The following is a 19,691-nucleotide window of genomic DNA, read 5'->3' on the forward strand; positions in this document are numbered from 1 at the left end:
CTCACAAATGATGGTTGAAAAATGAACTTTTCCTACATTTTACCTGTCCCCACTTTTACCCCTTTCAAACATTTGACGTATTAGTACGTCACATATCGGCTGCAGGTGTATGGAGAGTGCTCATGGGCTAAGCCCTCACCATGCAAGGTGGGTGTTTGCTGCATATTGGCTTAGATTGTTGCTTCCTGTTCCATTATCGGTGAGCAACGATCTGTCTCCATGACACCCTCAGGTATGATTTCTGGCTATTTGTTACAATGTGCCAGTGGATTTTACTAAATGACTAGTAAAATCCCTATATACGGCCATGCTGTAGTTTGGCAGTATATCGTAGCATCAATCAGACAACCTTGGGTTAAAGTACCCAAGGGGGTCTGAAAAGTAGATAATACCTAAAAATTCTAATCTCCCCCTTTCCCTAGAACTGATATAAAAATAACCAGTAAAAATAATAAACATGTTTGGTATCAGCGTGTCCTAAAATGTCTGATCTATCAAGATATTCCCAGTTATTCCCGGCGTTTAACCACGTTTAACGGAAAATAGTACCGAAATGTCTGAAATGCAACTTTTTCGCCATTTTGAAACATATAAAAATGTTACAAATGTTAAAGTGATCAAAAGGTTGTACAGTCCCAACAATGGTAGCAATCTCATCTCGCAAAAAAATGTACACACACACAACTCCGTACACCGAAGTATAGAAAAGGTATTAGCTTATTAGTTATGAAGAGTAGAGAAGGCATGCCATTTGGGGCACACAGTGAAAGCTGTAAAAATCAAGCCCACAGGAAAATTTTCACCAATTTTTCACCAATTTCAGTGCATTTGGAATTTTTCCCCCGCTTCCCAGTACACGGCATGAAATATTAAATACTGTCGCTGTAAAGTGCAATTTGTTACACAATAAACAAGCCCTCATACAGCTCTTTACAAGGATAAATAAAAAAGTTATAGATTTTTGAATGTGGGATGTTAAAAATGGAAACGGGCCTTGCGTTAAGGAACCATTGCTGTGCTATGGACTTATGTTGGGGATGATACAGTGAACTACCATCATTTTTCATCTGGCATCTCTCACTTGGCGTCACTTTTCATCACTCCAGCTTGACTTGACTTTAGACATGTTATCTCTAACTGTCCATGAGCAATTGCCCTGCCAGGACCTTATGATAGTATTCATGAATATAAGACTAAGAATAAACCCCTCATGAAATTGTGTGAATTTGGAATTTCCTGAGAAAGAAAGCAAGCAATGGTGGACTCATCAATGCAAAAAGAACTGGACGCCCAGAGAAGACAACAGTTTTGGATGATTGCAGAATAATTTTCATGGTGAAGAGAAACTTATTCATAACAGACAACCATGTGAACAACACTCTCAATGGTGTATCAATATCCTAATCTACCATAAAGAGAAGACTGCAGGAAAGTGAATACAGAGGGCTCACTGCATGGTGCAAGCCACTCATAAGCCTCAAGAATAAAAAGGCTGCATTGGATTTTGCAAAAAATATATGTATATGTTAAGAAAGCACAGTTCTGACAGAAATTTTTTTGGATGGGTGAAACCAAGATTAAACTCTACAAGAATGATGGAAAGAAAAAAGTATGGCAAAAGCATGGTATAGCTCATGATCCAAAGCATAACACATGATCTGCAAAACACGGAAGAGGTAGTCTGATGGCTTGGGCAGGCACACAGCCTCACTAGTGTTTATTGAGGATATGACAAAGGACAGAAGCAGCCAGAGGAATTCTGAATTATTCAGAGATATGTTATATGCTCATGTCCAGCCAAATGCTCATATCCAGCCAAATGGATTTGGCCGGTGTTTCATAATGCACATGGACAATAACCCAAAATATAAATCCAGAGCCCAGGAGTTTATTAAAGCAGCGTAGAGTTTTCTTGAATATCCAAATCAGTCACCTGATCTCAACCCAATTGAGCATGCATTTCACTTTTTAAAGATGAACCCCCTTTTTAAAATTAACCCCCTAAACTAAATAAATTTTCGTAAACTACCATTAGAAAGCATTTCCCCTATCCCTCCATTGTCCCTCTACATGCCTATGCAATGAGGTCCTAAAGTTGTATGCAAATGACCTGTGAAATGTCCAATGAGTCATTAGCATATTCAAGCTGTCCAGCTTATTCATGAGTGGGAGGCACCCCCCCAGTGCTTGACAGAGACCTTATGAGAGGTGTCCTTTAAAGACTAAACTTTAGACAGAAAGCCCCACAAAAAACAGAAACTAAAAACTGCTGCAGTATAGGACTGGCAGAGTATTAAAAAAGAAGAAACGCATCGTCTGGTGATGTTCCTGAGTTCAAGACTTCAGGCAGTCAAAGAGTTTTCAGTATAAAAAAAAAGCTTTTAGTATTAAAAATTAACATTTTATTTACAATTATTTAATCTGTCCAATTACCGTATATACTCGAGTATAAGCCGACCCGAGTATAAGCCGAGACCCCTAATTTTACCACCAAAAACTGGGAAACCCTATTGATTCAAGTATAAGCCGAGGGTGTAGTATGCAGCCTGCCCTGCCCCAAGTAGTATACAGCCTGCCCTGCCCCAAGTAGTATACAGCCTGCCCTGCCCCAAGTAGTATACAGCCTGCCCTGCCCCAAGTGGTATACAGCGTGCCCCAAGTTTGCCAAACTAATAAAAAAAATAAATTTAATACTCACCCTCCGACGATACTCACCTTTAATACTCGGCACGGCTCCCGGATCCTCGGCGGCAGCTTCTCTCTGCATTCTTCACTAGCCGGCAGTCGCGTCCATGTGAGCTGCTGGCGGGCGCGCACTATGATGCAGCGGTGTCGCTGCCGATGATGTCATCAGCGGCGACAACGCCGTATCATAGGGTGGGCCCGCCGGCAGCTTGCATGGACGCGACTGCCGGCTAGTGAAGAATGCAGAGAGAAGCGGAAGCCGCCGCGGAGGGTCCGGGTGCCGGAGGGTGAGAATTTTTTTTTTTAAATTGACTCGTGTATAAGCCGAGGTAAGATTTTTCAGCACATTTTTGTGCTGAAAAACTCGGCTAATACACGAGAATATATCTTTTGGTCCCCTGAAGTGTGACTGCCGCATGAAGCCTGGCAGTCACCGCCGACCTATGGAGTGGGAGCAGCGGTCCAGGGAAGAAGCAGCACCTCGGTCTGCCCCCTCATGAATAAGCCAGACCGCTTTGAGCACAGTCAGGCATTCCTATTGTACTGTGCGTCAGTGTCTACTAGCTTTAATGGAGGATTCCGATAAAGCTAGCAGTTTATCACTGCTTTGGTAAGCAGCTCCTATTGCCTTTTTTATGGGTGACAGATCCTCTTTAAAAGATGCTTTAGTTCCTCACATTTTTCTGCAAATGTTATTCATTTTGCTCAACCCACTGGATTAAAGCAGAAAGTGGGAAATTCAACTGTATCAGAAATTTTTGTTCAAAATTCATTGTGGTAATGTACAGAACCAAAACTAGAATTTCTTTTAGAAGATTTTAAATACTGAAACTGTAAATTTATAACAATTTTACCAATTTATTATATGTCCCGTCTTTAAAAACAAACAGAACAATGCCTACTTTCTGCTGCTCACCTTTTTCTTTCCAAAGTTATGGCATTTTCTGTTTTGAAAGTGTTTGACAAAAATCTTTCTCACCAGAGGTGAAGTGGGTGGAATGTCTGTCTGTCTTTGCCCTTTTAGCTGTGGCCAGTTAGCTTGTGATCTCTCTCAAAAGTCCATTTAGTTTCCCACATGTAAATCCACTAAACACTGCATAATGCACATACAGGATCTATATGGTAACTAGCCTGGCAGCTTCCATCACATGGAGGAGCAGGGAAGGTAAGTGAAAGAAATCATAAGGAAACCAGTTACATGTAGTCTATAGCCTGTTCTTTGTGAGCACTAAGGGTTAATAGCTTATCTGCAGACTGCTGATGACAAGGTAGGGGAAGGGTTGCAGCATGAGGTGCAGAGAGAGACAGAAAAGGTTCTGTAGAATCTCAGACTAGGATGGAGGGACTGATAGGGAACTGGGGAGATCTTCTACCTCACTATTCTGTGCAGGAGACATCTGTATCCACAGTCTTGAACACATCCAGCTTTGCTTCATACACAGAGAGAGCTCTGTCACATGACCTCCTCTGTGAACATGGAGCAGCAGCAGCCCCTCCCTTCCCAGGAGTCCTGTAGAGTGTGTTCATACTACAGACTCCTGGGCTTGACAGCACAGGGAGAGGAACCAGCTCTGAGGTAATCTGATGGGTATAGCAAAGAAACCATATAGGTAACAAAGATAATAGGCAAAGTTGTTTTACATCCCACAAGCTATTGATTTGTGGAAAAAAAACTTTACAGTTACTCTTTAAAGACCTAACTGTATCTGTAGGAATTTGTAAAAGGGTTACTTAGTTTACATTAGTTGCCTTTACTGCCTTAATACGAGGTTGATTCAGTAAGAACCCATTTTCCTGCCATTTTTTAAACCCCTCCAAAAAATAAGATTTGTCAAACTCTCCAAAATACGCCTCAGTCTCAGCGATGACTTCCTCGTTTGAGCTAAATTTTCCCGCAAGTCATTTCTTCATGTTAGGGAACAAGATAAAGTTGCAGGGAGCCAGATCAGGTGAATACCAGGTGTGCGGCAGCAATTCATAATGCAGTTCATGCAGTGTGACGGCAATAACTCTGGATGAATGTGCTGGTTCATTATCGTGATGAAACCGCATCTTCTTTTTCTTCAAATGCGGCCGTGTCTCCTTCAACTTTTTGTCGAAGTGGTCCAATAACTCACTGTAGTATTGTCCAGTGATCATTCTTCCTTTTTCTAAAAAATCCCATGAGCATGACGCCATTCGCATCCCAAAAAATTGTCGCCATGACCTTTCTGGCCGATGGGACTGTCCTGCCTTCTTTGGAGCAGATTCACAGGGAGAAATCCATTTTTTTTATTGTTGCTTAGTTTCTGGTGTGTAATGATGCAAAAACTCCTTCGGATCTCGCTTAAATTGCTCCAAACACTGCTTTGAAGTTAACAGCCGCATCTGCTTGCTACTTACTTTATTGCCGTCTACAAACTCTTCCTGTATCTTTGTTAAAGGAAACCTACCATGTAGAATGGCAGGGGTAAGCTGTAAGTACCGAGCACCAGCGCAGCGTCGAAGCCTCTCCTGCTCTAAAGTTTAAAAAGTGTGAAAACCGCGATACCGCGGTTTATAACACTAACGAAAGTAAGTATCGGCACCAGCTCACCCTGAGCTGGTGCTCGGTACTTACAGCTTACCCCTGCCATTCTAAATGGTAGGTTTCCTTTAATATGTCTAAGCACTGATGAATAGGAGGGACTGAAGTCCTTGAGATAGACTTTAAGAGAAAGAGGTACAGTGAGTGACTCCATTTGGACGGACTGAAGGGGTGAGAAACAGAAAGTTCTGTATACATGCAGAGACATTTTTAATAAAACTGGCCAACACCTTTAATAAAATAAGCACTATGCTACAGTGTTTACATTGAGCTACACTTGCATATAACATGCATACTTCATTTAAGAAACAAAATACTATCAAATTGGTTAGGCCCAATTCACAACTGGGTTCAGGGGACACTATAGAAGGATTAAATCTCTAGCTGCACTCTAACAGAAGAGGCAGAAGGTCATAACTTTTAAGTCTGAAAGTGGGTGTAGCCCTAGACAAAAGGATGTTGTCAATTGATATTATATTCTGTTACAAAAACAATTTAAAAGGGAGTCAAACTGATCAGTTAAAATGTTCATTGATTTCAGTGGACTTTTGTTGATGTCCATATGTACCACTCCCGTTAGTGATATAGTTATCAGGGTGGAAAATTGGACTCTATTTTGTATGACTCGTCCACAGTCTGTCCAAGAGTTGGCAGATGTCCAGGTCTGGAAGGAGATCCCTCAGGAGACCATCCGCAACCTCATCAGGAGCATGCTGAAGCGTTATAGGTAGAGCATACAGGCAAGTGAGGGCCACACACAATACTAAGCTTCATTTTGTCCTGTTTTACATCAAAGTTTAGATCAGTCTGTAGTGTGTTTTTTCACTATAATTTTGTGGTTGACTCCAAATCCAGGTCTTTATTGGTTAATAAATTTGATTTCCATTGATTTTTTTTTGTTTTGTAATTTTGTTGTCAGCACATTCAACTTAGTACAGAACAAAGTATTTTAATGAAAATATTTCATTCCATTAAATCTTGGATGTATCATTTAATTGTTACCTTTATTTTTAGAGCAGTGTACAATGCTCAGACATCCTTAATACAGGTAGTGGTACAAGAAATTTCAGCACACCAATTGAGCATTCGTGATGTACAGCTGCTGGGTAGGTAATTGGTTATAGGTTTTCTCCAGCACCATCTGAGCATGACCTCCCCTAGAAGAGAGGACAAAACCCATAATGGTAGACTCCCTGCCTCCCTCCCTGATAGTGTAATTTGAACTTCCCAAACCTAGGACTGATAAAAACAAAACCATATATGCTCTTATTTTGTTTCCTCTAAGGCACAAAATGAGACCTCTCTTGGAGAGAAACCCCACAATTGCCGATTCCCAAGCTACTTTCAAAGGTATACTCCTCCTCACCCCATCCAGGGATATAAACCTGTTTTTCTGCTTTCATATGTGAAGGAATTAATTATAACTCTTTTAACACTTATAAGCTGTCTTCTAGCTGGTATAGGCCCCCTTAGTTTCAGTACTGTATGCAGCTATCCCCAAGATTCGAGGAAGAAACTGGTCTATATAAGATAATCCTTTATTAGTCCCACAGTGGGGAAATTTACAGCAGCAGAGAGAGTACAGTACAAACAAAGACAGAATAATAATATTATGCATAAATGAACAAAAAGAAAAAGGGATAAAAGACAAGAAAGAGAAGACAAGAAATGATCAGCAGTTTGATGTTCAGTCTGTGGATGGGACCTGCAGGGACTGGTTAAGTGCTGAGCATAGGTTACTTCTGTTTGGGCTTTGTCTGTTGAACAGCTTGATCACAGCAGGGAGGAATGGCTTACGATAACTCTCCCTCTCACACATGGGGTGAAGCAGTCAGTCACTGAAGGTGCATAAGATGACATTGCAAAGATATATCAATGGTCTGGCACTCCATTTTAACCCATATAAAAGATATGGGAGTCCAAAATGAAGATATCTCAACTGACAATATCCTTTTGTCAAGGGTTACATCTACTTTCAGACTTAAAGGTTATGACTTTTTGCCTTTTCTGTCAAGTGAAGCTAGAAAGTTAATCTCTCTTTACTATGCCCTGAAACTACCAAGCACAATGCACACATGTAACTCTAAGTTAGATTAAATAAAGAAGATGGAAGTGATGGAACAATCACTCTACTTTTTAACCCCTTCACACTCTACGACGGATATATCCGCCGCAGAGCTATGAAGGGTATATGAAGAGGACTCACAGCTGAGCCCTCTTCATACAGAAATGGGCTTTGCTGCATATTTTGCTGCAACAAAGACCCATCGCTAACACTAACGCTAGGTGTTGGCTACTTGTCTGCGCTGGCAAAGACTTGCCGTCTTTCTTGAGATCGTCGCTTCCCGAACGTCATCGATGGGTGGTGATCGGTTACCATTAGACCAGAGGCGGCGTTCATTCTTCATTAGACCCGAGGCTGCATGCTTTCTGAAGATTCTTTACAATGGGCCAGTGGCTCATTGTAATATATCCTATGCAAAACACCAAATACTGCAATACAGTAGTATTGCAGTATGTGGAAGAAGCAATCAGACCATTTAGGGTTAATGTGCCCTGGAGGGTCTAAGAAATAGTGGGAAAAAAAAAAGTTAAAAAAAATGTATAAAATATTAAAAATTCAAATCATCCTCCTTTCCCTAGAACTGATATAAAACATAATAAAAAGTAAAAATCACAAACAAATTAGATATTGCCGCGTCGCAAAAGGCCTGATCTATCAAAATATAAAAACGGTTATTGCCTGCGGTGACCTCCATAACAGAAAATGGCACCCAAATGTTCGAAACGCGACTTTTACAACATTTTACATGACATAAAAAATGTAATAAAAAGTAATCAAAATGTCGCACAGCCCTCAAAATGGCACCAATGAAAACAACGGCTCATTTCACAAAAAAATTACACATACCACAGCCCCGTACACCAAACTATGAAAAAGTTATTAGCGTAAGAAGATGGCAAATTTTTTTTTCTTTTTCGTACAATAACATTTCACAAAAGTGAAATTTGTTACGAACAAAATAAAAAGTAGGTGGAGAGCAAGAAATGAGCGAAAAATCTCTGCTTCCTTAAGGGGTTAAATAGTTTATCCCCCTGGACTGATTGGAGGAAAAAGGAAATAACGCAGTCTACACAGCCGCCAAAATAAACTTTTTTTTTGCTGTACCTTGTCTTTACCTGTCTCATTTTTCATGGGGTATGATCATTACACTCTGTTATAATGGCACTCATGTAACCCTACACTGAGATATGTCACTTGACTTCCCTTTCTGGTGGCTTTGCGTTCTGCATGTCTCTTGTTTTTTTTACCATTTATGATGTTGATAAGTCATAGGGAGGTGGTACTGTTGACATTGAATCTGTGTGGGCCCCATCATGTTTGGGGACCAAACATATCCAGTGATATCTTCCCATTAGGAGTTCTATGTATCTGTCTTCTCTAGAGTCATGAAGAGCCCCTTTAAAAATCATGGTGTCGTCCTCTGTTTCAACTAGGATGCTACAAGGTGTGAGTTTCCTCACCCAGTCTTTGAGTCTTTGTAACTGGACCATCTGCTGAGGCAGATGATTTTGTCTTCAAAAAGCATTCTAAATATATAATGACATGGCCTGACAAAATGGACATATTGGGGAACATTTACCTACCCATCCCGTCGCGATCCCCGACGTGCGTTGTCCGACTAGGATTCGGAGCTACCGCAATTCACTAAGATCGTGCATCCAATTTCCTGCATGTTATGCTTCTCTGCTCAGGTCCGCCAGAGTTCACCTTTTTCTTCGCGGTGCATGTAAGTTCATGGCTGATGCGCCAAAATCCGATCACGTGCGCCAAAACCCCCAGTTAAATGCAGCACAAAATGGAAAAATTTGGGAAACCCGATGGAAATGTGTTCCGCGGACCCTTAGTAAATATGCACCACTATTTTCCCATATTTTCCACAGACAGCTCTGTAATATTGAATGTACACTCACCGGCCACTTTATTAGGTGCACCATGCTAGTAACGGTTTGGACCCCCTTTTGCCTTCAGAACTGCCTCAATTCTTTGTGGCATAGATTCAACAAGGTGCTGGAAGCATTCCTCAGAGATTTTGGTCCATATTGACATGATGGTATCACACAGTTGCCGCAGATTTGTCGGCTGCACATCCATGATGCGAATCCCGTTCCTCCACATCCCAAAGATGCTCTATTGGATTGAGATCTGGTGACTGTGGAGGCCATTTGAGTACAGTGAACTCATTGTCATGTTCAAGAAACCAGTCTGAGATGATTCCAGCTTTATGACATGGCGCATTATCTTGCTGAAAGTAGCCATCAGATGTTGGGTACATTGTGGTCATAAAGGGATGGACATGGTCTGCAACAATACTCAGGTAGGCTGTGGCGTTGCAACGATGCTCAATTGGTACCAAGGGGCCCAAAGAGTGCCAAGAAAATATTCCCCACACCATGACACCACCAACACCAGCCTGAACTGTTGATACAAGACAGGATGGATCCATGCTTTCATGTTGTTGATGCCAAATTCTGACCCTACCATCCGAATGTCGCAGCAGAAATCGAGACTCATCAGACCAGGCAACGTTTTTCCAATCTTCTACTGTCCAATTTCGATGAGCTTGTGCAAATTGTAGCCTCAGTTTCCTGTTCTTAGCTGAAAGGAGTGGCACCCGGTGTGGTCTTCTGCTGCTGTAGCCCATCTGCCTCAAAGTTCGACGTACTGTGCGTTCAGAGATGCTCTTATGTCTACTTTGGTTGTAACGGGTGGCGATTTGAGTCACTGTTGACTTACTATCAGCTCGAACCAGTCTGCCCATTCTCCTCTGACCTCTGGCATCAACAAGGCATTTCCTTTCCACAGAACTGCTGCTCACTGGATGTTTTTTCTTTTTCGGACCATTCTCTCTAATCCCTAGAGATGGTTGTGCGTGAAAATCCCAGTAGATCAGCAGTTTCTGAAATACTCAGACCAGCCCTTCTGGCACCAACAACCATGCCACGTTCAAAGGCACTCAAATCACCTTTCTTCCCCATACTGATGCTCGGTTTGAACTGCAGGAGATTGTCTTGACCATGTCTACATGCCTAAATGCACTGAGTTGCCGCCATGTGATTGGCTGATTAGAAATTAAGTGTTAACGAGCAGTTGGACAGGTATACCTAATAAAGTGGCCGGTGAGTGTATACCTGTTGTACACAGTGGGAAGTGATTACACTCCCGTTATATCCAGTGACATTTTCTGTGAATGTAGTAAGAATGTTGTAAAATGATGAATATTGAATCCCTTGCAGCTGCATATTCTCTATAACCTCAATTACATAGCTTTATATTGTACTACTGCGATATTTAAAAGGTAAATGATCACCTATGAAAAGAAGAGAACACGACTAGCAGCTTGTGTCTTAAATCTTAGTGAGTTTGAAGAGAATGGTGCTTAAAGGGAACCTGTCATCGGAATCTCACATTTTCACCTAATGACAGGTTCCTACTGCCTTTTTAATACTATTTCCTGGTTTGCTTTTACAAAATTATTGTTTTCACTCACTTTCTGGCTCCCTGACAGCAAACTGGATTGACTTGTAAGCATATTTTACTTGGCTGCAATCTGAATGTCATCATGATCATCTCCTCTGTGCCTTGTTAGCTCATCCCCCTCCCACCTGCAGACATGATGGGGAGGAAGGGAGGAATTAGGAAAAGGTAGCAGTGCATGCTAGATGAGATAAGATGTTGATGATGACGACACATGGACACCCTGTGACTTAAAAAGTCTATGGGAACCTGTCATTAGGTGAAAATGTGTAATCCTGATGACTGGTACCCTTTAAAATGGTTGCTGTCAACAATTTGATCCAAGTGTTGTACACCAGCTTGTTTGCCCCCCCCCCCCCCGGCGTATGAGCCCAGTTACAACTGTGACTTTTATAGTTATGCCACTGATGGAGACCAAGATGTCAGACCCCTATTGCAAACTAACAAAGAATAGTGACCAGATGAAAAACTAATCATGGAGAACCCCTCGAACAGACCAATAATAATATAGACCCCAGTACAGATAGAAAATTATAAATGCTTGCCTTAGATTAGCCAGCAGATACTGTATTTTTACATAACCTGGCAGCTCACGATTCTCATTTTTATTATTTTTAGATTTATGCTGAATGTACGATTCTAATACTACAAATGAGAATCAAACCAAAGTCTCGGCTGCCTTATTTGATTTAAAGGAAATCTATCACATGTAGTGCTTCTAACCCAAGCACAATTACATGCTGGCATGTGCCTCCTGAAACATATATATTCTTCTTTCTGATAACTTAATTTTTCAGTAAAACTTTGGATCCTGTTTCAGGAGGTACATGCCTGCGTGTACTGTAAGTATGCATGATTTAGAAGCACTGCATCCATGTGGTAGATTTACTTTAACTGTATCATTTTTAATGATTTCAATTGAAATTTTTAATAGTGCTATTTTTTGTTAGTTTTTTACATTCTAAGATATACAGTATATATAAACTCATAGGATAAGTATTTGTACCAACCATTTATTGTCCAATGTTGCCTCCCTGTGGCTGTTGAAAATACATTCGGTATCATACACACATCTAATGACTGATCCTGTTTTTTGTTTGTTTGTTTTTTTTACTTTTCTGGTCAGATGTATCTTAGTGGTTTTTACTTATTAACACATGTGGCATTTGAGGAGTTGTGGTATTTAGTAAATTTGTGGCTTTTTTAACAAAAGTCACAAAAAAAATCTCCAACTATCTCCTATGCCAATTAGGTGGTGGGTTTAAATTTGCACCAAAATGATTTCTTTAAAAAAAAAAGGGACATCTGGAATAAGGGGACAACTCAAGAAAACTTGACCATGGCAAACTTTGAAGGGAGAATATTTTGGGTGCAAAAAAAGGTAAAAGTGTACATGTGACATGTAAAGTCAAGAATAAAGAAGGAAAAGCCAAGCCAAAAATTAGATACATGTGACTCATTGTGCAACTAGTAACATTCATTTAACCCTGATTAACCATCCATTTCCACTTTTACTATTAGATATAATAGTTTACAGAAATCTTCATAGGTTTTCTTCAGTGTTAAGATTGTAGCTCAAACTTTGTCTTCATTGGATTACAGGAGCTTAAGATCACAGTTCTCGCAGTTCGAGTAAAAATATATCTTTTGTCAGAATATTTGTATGAGGGCAAAGTTGTCAATGACAATGTCATAGACTCATAGGTCATTATGAGCATAAACTTAGAATAAATCAGTATACATTTTTCATACAACAATCCAAGAAATCAGGTCCAAGCAGTAAGCTCAAACAGTGTCACTCCAGGCTCTCTGAACATGTCTGTTAGGTATGCCGACCTTTTATGCTCAACATTTTCCATAAACTGTGCACAGCAATTGCATGTCCCACTACCAACCTACCTGTAATTCCAATTACGATAATACTCTTCAATATTTATAAAGCAGCCACATATTTATTGTCCCATAATGTCAAGGTGAGTCAGTTTTTAGTCAAAATATGAAGTTTATACTACCTCAAATGATACACAGATGATTCCATTTATCACTGGTTTATCGCCTCTTCTTGTGCTTGGAGGACTTAGGGCAGCTTGTTTAACCTGAATGCTATGAAACCAATCACACACTATATAGGTCAGTTTTTGTATGTTATTATACTGTGCCCTAAATACATTATGGTAAATATAAAACAACCATTTCTCTATTCACAGAGTCTTTTTTGTCACCTTCTTTCTTCATCTGAAAACGAAAGAAAAGATATTCACATTTTTCTCCAACTTGAATGTACACCTGATGACTACTATGAAAAGCTTTTGAAAAATGTAAGTTTTTAATGTTATGCTTAACCCCTTAAGGAGCAAGCCACTTTAGGGCTTCCAGAAAAAATTCTCAATTTTCAAAGTTCTAAATTCTTTTCTTTTTAAGTAGATAGTCATATCACCCAAAACTTATATTAACAGGCACCTGCTCAGTTTTCAAGTGACTTTGAGAGCCCTAATTATAGTAAAACCACATAAATTACCCCATTATAGAAACTGCATCCCTCTATGTATGAGAAACCAACTTTAAGAAGTTTGTTAACCCTTTAGGTGTTTTACAGGGGTAAAAACAAAGTGGAGGTAAAATTTACAATTTCTAACTTTTTTTGACAATACATTAATTATGGTCCAAAATTAAAAATTCACAGTGGACGGAATGACAAAAAGCTCCACAAAGTTTAATACCCAATTTCTCCTGAGTACACTGATACCCCGTATGTTGTGGTAAACTGCTATACAGGCACGCGGCCGGGCATAGAAGGGAAGGAGGCGCCATTCAGAGCAGAGTTGCATTATCACGTGTTTATTTTATTGTAACATGGACATATGGGGGCTTATTATTTCCATCATAAGATTCACTTTTGAGTTGAATCATTTAGAGGGGTTCAATAGGTACAGTAATTGATTGATTTTATTAACTCTTTCTTGATGAGAATAAGAAAATAATTTATTCTGGTGTAGGGTTTTTAGTTTTTTCTTTGTTGGCCGTTCACTGTACAATAAAAATAATATGTTATTTTTATTAAATAGGTTACCACGATTACGGAGATACCCCATTTATATAGCTTTTTTATGGTTACCTTGTTTTGCACAATATAGAACTCATTTGTTGAGAAATTTGCTTGTTTTTGCATCACCATGCTCTATAAGGCATAAAATAAAAAAAAAAATTATATTCGGAGATGTATTAGGGCTTATTTTTTGCGGGACAAGCTGTGCTTTTTATTGGTATCATGTCGGGTAAGGGCCGTTCCACACTTGTTAGTGTGATGCGTGATCGCAACGCATGCTGCTCGGATCACACGGCCAGAACGCTGCACACCGGGACTGAACTGACATGCTGAGTTCACTCCCGGTGTGCAGTGTTCGGGCCGTGCGATCCGATCAGCATGTGTTGCGAGTGTGATGCGAGTCTGACTGCTGGAATCACCACTGAGAACACCATTATCACTTATGGTTAAAGCAGCTATTCCAGCACTCCCATTCATGCTCTATAATAATAATACTCTTTATTTATATATGGAGATAGCTGAGTGCTGTGGATGAGGAATAACTTTATAAGTTGGGACAACTGCTTTATATTCTGCTTACAGAGATCTATGCATGACGGGCACTCATACCATCCTCATGGAGTCGGTTTCTAGCCGTTTGTGCAGACGCGTACACATTTTTGGCCTGCTGAAGGTCATTTTGCAGTTCTCTGGCAGTGCTCCTCCTGTTCCTCCTTGCACAAAGGCGGAGGTAGCAGTCCTGCTGCTGGGTTGTTGCCCTCCCACGACCTCCTCCACATCTCCTGGTGTACAGTCCTGTATCCTGGTAGCTCCTCCAGCCTCTGGACACTACGTTGACAGACAGAGCAAACCTTCTTGCCACAGCTCACACGGATGTACCATCCTGGATGAGCGGCACTACCTGAGCCACTTGTGGGGGTTGCAGAGTCCGTCTCATGCTACCACGAGTCCCCACCTGTCTATTCCATTTGCACAACAGCATGTAAAATTGATTGTCAATCAGGGTTGCTTCCTAATTTATAATTGCATTTCATATTCTGCTCTTTTTATAGATAATTTCAACATTAATTAAGCGGCTTAGAAGTCAGCAAGATAACCAAATGTAAGTATATTTTATATTCAATAAATTAATTTGTAAAACTTTTGATACAGATTTAAGAATTTGGAGTGCAAAACATTAAATACATGTCAAATCCACATCAATTTAAGATTTTGGCCGCTTTAATATAATTTTCTTGTGGGGCAGGCTAACAAACATTATTGTTATTTAGCTTAATAAGAAATTCTCCAGCATTGTCCCAATGCTCCAGATGGCGCCTGGTAATCCAGCCAAATCAGGATCGGGCCTTTATTATAGGGAAGGTTTATCACCTCCATCTGGTACTGGGTGGTGTAATTACTATATTTATAAGAAAATTTAGTGAATGTGGCCAACCCCTTTAACTGCAGATTTGCTGTTAATGCTTAGTCTAATCCACCGTGGGAAAAATATAGAAACCATAATATAGTTTAACCTGCCGGAGTCAGTGTTCACCTTCCTGCCGAAGCCCTGTTCTCAGATTCTTACATGTTTCACTTAAAGTGGTTATAACTATGAAACACCTTAGGCTGGATCATAATGGGTGAGAACATATCACTGAGAGAAGGTGCTACTCCTGTTATTGTACTTAACTCCTAGTTTGGACATCAAAAACTGCATAAGAAAAACTTAACGTGTGGGCGCAGCCTAAGGCTAGTGCCACACGCACTGCTTTGTCTGCGTTTGAAAACGCAAACAAAGCCGCACCCACTGGGACGGGCCGTGGCCCGATTGCATCAGCGTTTCTATTGAAACCGGTGTTTTGCGTTAATTTAATGCAAAACACCGGTGGCTCGTTCCCGATCGCAGGCGTTTCCATAGAAACGCCGATGCGAACGGGCCGCGGCCCGCCCCGGTGGGTGCAGCTTTGTTTTCGTTTTCAAACGCAGACAAAGCGGTGCGTGTGGCACCAGCCTTAGGCTGCGCCCACATGTTAAGTTTTTCTTATGCAGTTTTTGATGTCCAAACTAGGAGTGGACTACGATAACAGGAGTAGCACCTTCTCTCAGTGATATGTTCTCACCCATTATGATCCATACCTGCTTTCGGCTTCAAAAACTGCACCTGAAACACTGAATGTGTGGGCGCACCTTTAACATAGCCAGGTGATTTTGATGACTAACATTTACTGAATGTCTGCTTTATGTTGGCATTAGTTTTTAATGCATCTTTTTTGTTTTTCTGGACATTATGAGGCTTAGAACTTTGGGTGTAATTTTTCACATTTTCATGAATGTCGCTAAAACATAGGTTGTACAGGCCCAAATATTAATTAATTACCCAATTTTGGAAACAATACCCCTCAGCGTTTCTAAAACCACTTTTAAGATGTTTATTTTACCCCTTAGGTATTTCACAGAAGTTAAAACATCATGGAGATTATAAAATGATTTAAAAATTGAAATTTTTTTGGACAATACATACATTTTGGCCAAAAAATTACACATTCACAGTGGATTAAATGACGAAAAGTTCAGGTCTGGTTTGACAACCAGTTTCTCTTGAGTATACCGATACCTCAGATGTGATGGGGGGAGACGCCATTTAGGACAGATTTGCATTGTCACAGTGTTACACATATAACATTTTTTGTCCTTTTTGGGTGTCTAATGAGATTTTATTAACTTTTTCTGGGTGGAGGAATAGAAAATAATCTATTCTTTTTTTTAGGGTTTTTTCGGCCAATCACTGTAATAATATGTTATTCTTTTCTCCCATAAGTTAATTTTTTGGTTGAAAGAGCTGGTTGAGGGCTTATTTGTTTCGCCACATTTCTTTCTAATTTTGGGCATGTAACTTTTTTGGGTATTTTTTTTTATTAGAACATTATTGTGAAGGGATTTGTTTTTTGGGTGTTTTTTATGGCATGCACCTTGTGGGACTAAAAAGTCTTCTAATTTATTGTACAGATTGTTATGAATGCAGCAATACCAAATCAACTTCATTTACCGTATTTATTCTTTGTTTATTATAAAAATGTTTTTCTACTTGTGTTTTTACTTTTACATGCTTGACCATGGCACACAATAATATACTGCTGACATCTTCATCTTCTGATACCAGCTCTGCTTGTGAACCAGTGCCTGAAGCTGGACATAATAGTACTGCGGTTTCCAGGAAGTCACTTCCTGGCTCGCAGTACAATTACAATTTTTTGTGGGAAATTGACTTATCACTCATTCTATAAATGACCAATGACAAAAAGCCACTTTTAGCCCAAATAAAAATGGGAAAAAAAAATGTTTAAACTTTTATTAGCTTTTTAATTAGCTCTATGCCCCCGAATAAAACACTGCAAAAAATTATAAGGTAGCATGCAAAAAGAAAAGCTATGGCCCTTAAAAATCGCTAAAAATGCCCGGGCAGGCCCCTAATCTGTATTAAAGGAAATCTACCATTTGCTTTTTTGCATTATGAATCAAACATACCTTGAGAATTCTGTAGCTACATTGATGCAGAAGCATATCTTGTTTAATCCTTGAACCAAGGGGTTTTGCTGAAAAAACTATTATAAAATTATGATAGTGAGGTTCTTAAGCTCCTGTGGCCGCCCAGGCACTCTCCGCTTACCAGAATTATGCACTGCTCCAGTCTTGTTCCTCCCAGCATAAGCCTAGACACTGTATTCACTGTTTTGTCCCTGACAGGCAGAAGTAATCAATCACTGCACCATCCCCCAGCTGCTGTGAATGAGTCATCCCAGCTCAGGTTGATTAGTCTTGCCTGGACAGTGCAGGCAGCTCTGTCTATGTGGAAGTAATGTGTTTATGTACTGCAGCTTGCCTCTACCCAGCTTTCCCAAATTCCTGAATGACATTGCAGCGTAATAATCAGCAGGAACTAGGAAAGCTGGATGATGCCCAGGCTCTTGGGCAGCCTGATGCATGCTAGAGGAGTGTATAATTAGGGTAATAGCCTCTTTATTATAATTTTATAATAGTTTTTTCCGCAAAACCACTAGTTTCAGGGATTAAACAAGATGTGTTTTTGCATCCGTGTACCTACACCATTCTCAAGGTATGTTTGGTTAATAATGCGTAAAAACAAATGGCAGATATTTTTTTAATATGTGTAAGTATTTATTAACCCTTTCCAAAGAACTTAAATATATTTCAGTTAAACAGTAGACAGGTTTACAGCAGAGCTGTAGAGTAAAATGGACCAACTCGAAAAATATATTATACATTTTTACAATTAGTTCACTCCAATATGTTCTGAATATATTTTTTATCAGAATATGGGGAAATTATGTTATGTCCTATAAATGTCTGTTCTACTCCTGATCAAGAGTAGGAAGGATTAAGGAAAGAGTGCCCAGTGCATGTTCTCTCTGTATACTGCTTTATGTTTTAGTTTGCTTTTCTTCTTGTTCATGTTTGTAGATGTTTGCTGTTCTGATGGATTCTATACACTATACATAGAATATGAGGGGAAAACTGTTTTTTAACATCTGAAATTTTTAAATTCAGAAAAACACGTAAAAAAAGTACTATAGGTGTAGAGGCCAAGCCTTCATGTTATTTAGCTCTGCAGCATTATGATGTGAAACACATAGTGAGCTGTTTCCAGATAAAAGCCTGATATTGAAAGTTTCACCATTGATCAATACTGACTGTTCATAAGGCAATTCCTCTATATCTGAAAAATGTTAGAGATTTTTCCTGTTGCCACCAACTCAAGTCTGTGTCAAGTCAGATGCTGTTCTGTAGCCTTAAAATAATTAGGTCAGGTGGAAGCCTCTTCATGTATCGGGCTGCGAATTTGCAGAGGCGGGGCTATCATACGCTGGCGCACTGTTTCTAAGAACAAATTCTTAGACTCAATAGACAATGATTATTTAGTACATTTTTGTTGAAAACATTTTTTTCCACAAGTGTTTTGAGTAATTACAATTTATTAAAGTTATTGTTCTAAAGTTATATTGAAATAAATATTTGTCCGTCATACCTAAATAACTTGTTATCATATCATAATGGTGATTAAAAGCCTTATTATTACTGTAAATGTATTTCTTTGACATGCCCCATGTATGTCAGAGTTAGGGAAATGAAGGAGTCGGAGTTTGAGGTTAGGCTTACCGACTCCACAGCCCTGTTGTCCAGCATTAAAAAGGTCACTTTCTTAGATTGCCATATGCAAATTTACCAGTCACAGAGGCTGAGAGGAAAATTTTTTCTCTGATGCAGTCATTGGAAAAACCTGCTTAACCCCATAGCGCAATAAGACGTAACCTTATGTCTTGTATGAAGAGGGCTCACACCGATCGCGGGCTTTAACCCTTTGATCATTAAAGAGGCATTAAAGAGCCGGCAACCCGTGGGCTTGGCTTCAATCGTTGCTCCCCGTGACTTCATCGGGGAGCGGCAATCCGTTGCCATGACAGCCTCGGATCACACAAAGATTTGCACATTGTAAAACTTCAGTATGGCAGTATATGATAGGGTCAATCAGACAACCTAGGGTTAAAGTACCCTAGGGAGTCTGAAAAATAGTAAAAAAAATAAATGAAAAAAAGTTTAAAAAAAAATTATATTAAAAAAACATAAAAATTAAAATCGCCCCCCTTTCCCTAGAACTGATATAAATATAAATAAACAGTAAAAATCATACACACATTATGTATCACCGCGTCCTAAATGCCCGATCAAAATATAATAACTGTTTTTCACTGCGTTTAACCTCGTTAAATTTTGAAAAATAGAAAAAATTCTATAAAAAGTGATCAAAAGGTCGTACAGTCCTAAAAATAAAAGCATTGAAAATGTCATCAAAAGAC

The 19,691-nt window shown here is 39.6% G+C and overlaps 1 protein-coding gene across 4 annotated transcripts in view; it reads left to right on the forward strand.

Moving 5' to 3' along the window:
- FANCC (FA complementation group C) overlaps positions 1-19,691 on the forward strand; it is a 110,570-nt gene that overhangs the window by 41,508 nt on the left and 49,371 nt on the right. For all 4 annotated transcript variants that reach the window (XM_072150838.1, XM_072150837.1, XM_072150840.1 and 1 more), the window contains exons 5-6: positions 12,998-13,108; positions 14,889-14,938. In XM_072150838.1, coding sequence (XP_072006939.1) covers positions 12,998-13,108; positions 14,889-14,938 — 161 coding nt within the window. The remainder of the gene's footprint in view (positions 1-12,997; positions 13,109-14,888; positions 14,939-19,691) is intronic.

Source organism: Engystomops pustulosus, chromosome 1 (genome assembly GCF_040894005.1).
Source record: "Engystomops pustulosus chromosome 1, aEngPut4.maternal, whole genome shotgun sequence".
NCBI lineage: Eukaryota > Metazoa > Chordata > Amphibia > Anura > Leptodactylidae > Engystomops > Engystomops pustulosus.